Here is a 6,218-nt window from a genome sequence, read left to right as displayed (position 1 = left end):
AACATTCAATGCAAATCGTCGATAAATTTATTGTTCAGAGGTTTGCAGGAACGTAGTTTGATGCTGCGGAATGGAAAAATGAATAGGAAATCAAAAAAAAGAAAGTGAAATATAATGAATTTTTTAAAAAACTTCGGCAAATTTTTTGTTTCAATTTAAAAAAAAAGGAAATCAAATACAAAACTCTTTCTTCAACGAAGACAAATCAATTACTGACAAATATTTGAGTACTTTTCTAAATTATTTGAATTTAACAAATTTTTTAATTTGTATAATTAATGGTGAATTTTTCATTTCAAAATCAAAATAAAAGTGGGTAAAATAAAAAAGAGAATGGGAAATATTTAATGATTTTTTTCTTTTCATTTCAATATTTTGTAATGAATTTTTTTTATTTATTCAAAAAAGATTTAAAGAACAAAGATTGAAAGTTTTATTTACAATTAAAATAAAAATTAATGCAAAAAAAAGGGAAAGAAAAAAGAATAGTGATATATTTGAATTTGGATTAGAATGCTATCAAGCATAAAATGATAATAATTAATGATATATATTCTGTTAGTATCGATGATAACGACAACAACAACATGATATCATCATTGAACAAGCTATGTGTTATCAATAACAAGATTTTATCACAGAATAACAAAAACATTATCACAAGACTACTAATAGGATATTATTGTTGTTTATTTATTTCAATAAAAAGATAATGAATTAAAATAAAAATAATGAAATAAAAAATAATCGGCATCAATCATTTCATTAGCATATTATTTGCAATTAATTTATACTATAATTAGATTAATTAATTAATTGCACACATTTTTAAGTTCATTTCCTTTATTGGTATAAATATAAGGAAAAATTGTACAAGGTAAGCATATGATAATATGAAAAATGGTAAAGGTTGATATAATCAGCAGGAGATAAAATGGAAATTTTAATTATTGATAGCTTAATTAGCTCGATGGATGAAGGGAATAGTTTGATGGCTGTTACCTTGCACAATGATATCAATTGAAATTTGCTATTGAAATGTTGTTGCTATGTAAAGTGTAATTATGTTAATTAACATAAATTTCTTTCAAGAGTATCAGTTGTTAAAAACATGCTTAATGTAAATGGGAAATAATCATTTATTACAATATTTGTTAATCAATTAATCAGATGATATGATAATATTAAAAACAAAATATTCGATGATATGATATATTAGAATGGGAAATTTATAATTATTTATCATTGTCATTTGTTTATCTGTATTCATTTCAGGTAATATCAAATTTTCATATTCAAATTTAATGATTGAAAAATTTTATCAATCATAATTCGTTTTTTTTACTTTTAATTAATTAAATATTTCATTGCTTGAGAAGATGAAATATTTCTTTTTAATTTTGAAATAATTTCTTTATTTTAACATTATCATTTCATTTATAAAAATACAAAATGATGAAATTTCATTTATTCTTGCTAATTCATAATTATTGCTATTGTTTATTAGCCTTAATTGTATTTGTCATCTTGCTTATTTTTCGTGCAATTATTTGTCTGAATATTAACAAGAATAGAATTCAACCAGTTGAAATTTCATCCTTCTTCTCTTCCAATATTTTTGAAATATGCTCATTTTCACTTGGAAATGATATCGGAAATGGTATTTGAGGATGATGACTCAATTGTGATTGCGCTCTTCGTGAATGTACCGTATCCTCATTTTCTTCTGTCACATCTTCCAGATGATGAGGCTCATTGATAATGTTAATTGAATCATGTGAAGTGCGAGCTGATAGTGTGGAACGAAATGGCAAATGGAAATAATCACCTAATAAAAAAAAAAAAAAAAAAGAATTATTTTAATTATTTTATTTATAATATGAGAAAAATTGATAATTCATATCGTTTAATTACTTAATGATTATTTATGACTATGATTACTTATCAAATATTTCAAATATATGATTATCAATTATTTCAACTTATTTCAATTATCCCGTTTATAATATGAGAAAAATTGTTAATCGTTTAATTACTTAATGATTATTTATGATTGCAATTATTTCATTTATAATATGAGAAAAATCGATAATCCATATTGCTTACTATTACGTAGTGATTATTCTTCTGATTACGATGATAAATTTGTATATTTTTAAAATAACACTTACCTAAGCTAAATCGTCGTTTTGTATGACTGATGACATCAAAAATTTGTGAATCATTTCCAAATTGATCATTTCGTGATAATTCTTTATCATCAACAATTTCACTTTCATTTGTTGTCCTAAAAATTTGCATTTGAAAGAAAAAAAAGCGATAAAATTATTTTCATATTAATTATTTTCTCTGTTGATTTTGTTTTTTCTTTTTGAACAAATTTTGATAATTAAATAATATGATAAAATTAATGAAATGATAAAAGATAAAAGTATAAAATAAATTTACCTATTCAACGAAGCTGCTCTTAGCAAATAATTCAATGGATTTCGTATTGAATCTGTACTATGCGGTAATGGCATCATTTGAACTTTTTTATCATCTGATAATCTTAAATTAATTCTTATTAATAAGTAATAATGGAAAAAAAGATTTTAATTCGTATGAAAATTTCATTAATTTAATAGATTTCATTGTTGCAGAAAATGTTATAGTGTAGAAATCTTGTAAATTTCATAAATAATTAAAATTGAAATTTGTTAAATAATATACTTAGGAGGAATGAAAATGGATAATACAACCTAACATGCGCAAGAGAACCGGTGATACTGCTCATTCGTCGTTCAAGTATCATTGATTGTTGAGTATAAAGTGGTTCAATAGGTCCATCCCAAAATGGATCTTTTTCAATTGATGGTGGTTGATTATAACCCATATCAACAATCATTAAGCCCACCTAAAAGTTAAATTATATACTTTTTTTTTTTTGCGCAACTAATAAAAAAATTATTTTGGAACTTGAAAATTTCAATAACTTATTTTGATAAAACATTATTTTGGAACTTAAAAACATCAATAACTTACTTTAACAAAACATTATTTTGAAACATAAAAACTCCAAAATTTACTTTAACAAAATACTGTTTTGAAATTCAAGAATGTTATTTAAGCATTTAAAAATTTCAATACTCACTTCAATATGATAATTTAGAATTCTTTACAATAACTTACTGTCTGACATATTTATATGAGCAATATCTATTAAAGAAAGATTAAAATTAAAATCCATTTCATCTTCTTAAATTGATATTTTATTTGCACTTTTTTAAATTGATTTTTTTTTTAAAATTTGCATATTCTTGAAGTCATAAGATAAGGGAAAAAATAAGTTGATATAATTTTTTCCAAAGAATTTAGTGAAAAAATAGTTAATTTTTTTGAATTTTATTCAGTTTTGTTAATTTTTTCAAATATTACTTTTTAATAATTTCAATTAACATTTGTTGATTTGAAAAAATCGATTGAAACTAAATGGCAAAAAATATTCGAGAATGGAAAATTTTAGACAGAAAAAAAAATAAATTTTATAAAATTTTAAACATACAGAAAGATTTTTATCGAGCAAGAAATTACATTCAAAATCATCATCATCTTCACCAAATGGATTAAGTATTACTTCGGCTACTTTTAACCAACCCATATAAAAAATAAATTGTAAAACGGACATGAATGGAAAAAATGCATCCACCTGAAAATAGAAATCTTTTTTTTTTTAGATATAATAAAATGATATGAGATTAGGGAAAAGTCTCTAAGTTCTAAATAGAATCATTTATAAATGTCCGTAAAGTTTTAATAAATTAAACTTTGTGATTTGAAATTTTTTTTTTGTAATTGAAAAAAAATTTGATAGTAAAGAATAGTTTTTTTTTTTTTTAAAAATGATTTCTTTGCAATTTAATTGAAACATTTGCTATATTTTGATGAATAAGAATGAAAAGGTTAAATTATTGAAAAGATCAAACATTGTTTACTAAGTTAACTATCATAGTTTATTTTCAATTTAAATTAAAATATTTGTTATTATTTTGAATGAATAAAAATCAAAAGGTCAAATTATTCTGATGATTAATTACTAATTGCTAAGCTAGCTGTTATAAATCATTCCGAAGTAAACAATGCATTGTTTAAATATTAATAAATAATATCAAATTAATAGATTCAATATCTTTTTAAAATATTACTTAATTTTTTTTATTCAACGTTAAAATTTTTTTAATTAAAAATTAAATTTATAATTATTGCTTACTTTTGATTTATTTGGTGCATCATCTGAAAGAATATGTTGACGTGATATAGCGCAAACAAAAAAATACAAATGAACGCCAAGAACAACAATTTGCGCATACATAATAGGTAATGGTACCCAATCAAAATTGTATAAGTTTGCCATATTTGTACGAAATCGTTTAATTTCCTGCAGAAAAAAAAAAACGAAATTTATTTTTATTTCTTAAATTATTAATCATTTCTTTTCTTTAATTATAGCAATTAATCGAAATAATGAAATTAATTTAGCTTAATTATTGTTTTACTATTGGTGTTGTAAATATTTTAACTTATTCATTAATTCTGATCATCTTATTTATTTACATTTATTTATTTATTTGTTTACTTATAATTACAATTATTTGTTTATGTTCACTTAATTGCATGCTTATCAAATTTATTAATTATTGTCGTAATTTTATCCATTTGATATCCATTTATTATATTTACTCCTTTTAAAATTAAATTAATTGAATAGAAAATTTAAACTTCCACTTCTGTTTGTTTCAAAATTTTTTTTTTGTAATTAATGAGATAATTAATTAATTTTGGCAAACATAAAAGGATAAAAAATTTACTTCGCTAACTTTTTGCTGCAACCAATCACTTGCAATTTTTTGTTGTTGTCGTGCATCATCACAAATTGCTAATGCCCATTGAAATGGTACCCAATGCTTATCGTAACGATAATGAAGCTCATCTAATTTAGCCTTTTCATGTGACATCATAAATCCTAAATATGAATGGAAGTCATAAAATTCCATTTAGATTAAAGTATTAAATAATACACTGATTGAAATGAACCAATAAGTATTGCTTAAATTTAATTACATTAAGTTGATATCACGCTATTTAATAAGATTATCATAATTATGTTAAGTTATTAAGTCGTTTTTTTTTTTTTTAATTGAAATTGTTCTAATTACATTAATTTTTCGCCACGGTTTAGCTATATCCCTTTTATAGTTCCATTAATTATCATCATGTTATCTGATAAGATTGTCGTAATTACGTTTTTTTTTTTTTTAGACATCATCTTTCTGGATATCATCATGTTATCTAATAAGACTATTGTAATTCAATTAAATTATCATCACGTTATCTGATAAGATTCCCGTAATTACTTTAGTACCTTAGGTTATTATCATATTATCTAATATGATTATTGTAATTCAATTAAATTATTATCACGTCATCTGATAACATTATCGTAATTATGTTAGGTTATTATCATGTTATGAAATTCATGAGTAAAGCATATAATTTAAAAGGATAAATAAACGTGTAACACGTATAATCTGCATACATCAATGATGTGATCTATAAAGTAGACAGTAATTTTCATTTTAATAAAAGCTAAAAATCATTCACTCATTTGTTACAATTTGCTTTACTATTATCTGCAGTTATGGGTAAGAATACCCACCCAGAATTATAGGTAGAATACTCACCCAGAGTTATAGGTAGAATACTTATCCAGAGTTATAGGTAGAATACTTACCTCACAGCTATGGATAAAACACCTAATCCATAGTTATGGTAAATATTCAATGGAAGAAGTCATCAAAATAAAGAAATGACAAAAATATTTGACATATTTAAATGACAATATTTTAAATGACAAATTTCAAAATTTCACACAGTCATATTAAATGAAAGAGTAAAATTATTGAAAAATATTTTTAAAATTCATTCAATTATGGTTTTTTTTTTTTGTATATTTTCTTTAATNTAAAAAAAATAAACAAATATTTGCTGTTTCATTAAATTGATGATGATTATTAGTTGATTAAAAAATAAAAAAAAAAATATTTAAATTTAAACTTCTTTAAACAAACCTCCAGCAACAACAGAATCTAATGTTGGAAAACGTTTTCGTACTTTCATGCTAATATCACGAAAAACAAGTGCTTGTGATAAGACACAATAACGAACAATGTTACGACGCA

At 22.6% G+C, this 6,218-nt stretch overlaps 1 protein-coding gene across 2 annotated transcripts in view; it reads right to left on the bottom strand.

The window, feature by feature from the left end:
- Positions 1 to 1,495: 1,495 nt before the first annotated feature.
- The window catches only part of LOAG_17911, a gene marked incomplete at both ends in the record, with an annotated part of 6,183 nt that continues 1,460 nt past the window's right edge, over positions 1,496 to 6,218 (bottom strand). Inside the window, 7 exons of one of the 2 annotated variants that reach the window (XM_020450576.1) lie at positions 1,496 to 1,828; positions 2,172 to 2,287; positions 2,449 to 2,550; positions 2,742 to 2,896; positions 3,545 to 3,688; positions 4,250 to 4,417; positions 4,848 to 5,002. In XM_020450576.1, coding sequence (XP_020305723.1) covers positions 1,578 to 1,828; positions 2,172 to 2,287; positions 2,449 to 2,550; positions 2,742 to 2,896; positions 3,545 to 3,688; positions 4,250 to 4,417; positions 4,848 to 5,002 — 1,091 coding nt within the window. The remainder of the gene's footprint in view (positions 1,829 to 2,171; positions 2,288 to 2,448; positions 2,551 to 2,741; positions 2,897 to 3,544; positions 3,689 to 4,249; positions 4,418 to 4,847; positions 5,003 to 6,218) is intronic. The other variant, XM_020450577.1, reaches the window with a different exon arrangement.

This window comes from Loa loa (assembly GCF_000183805.2).
Source record: "Loa loa unplaced genomic scaffold supercont3.150, whole genome shotgun sequence".
In the NCBI taxonomy this organism is placed as follows: Eukaryota; Metazoa; Nematoda; class Chromadorea; order Rhabditida; family Onchocercidae; genus Loa; species Loa loa.
This window is presented reverse-complemented; position numbering and strand designations above follow the sequence as displayed.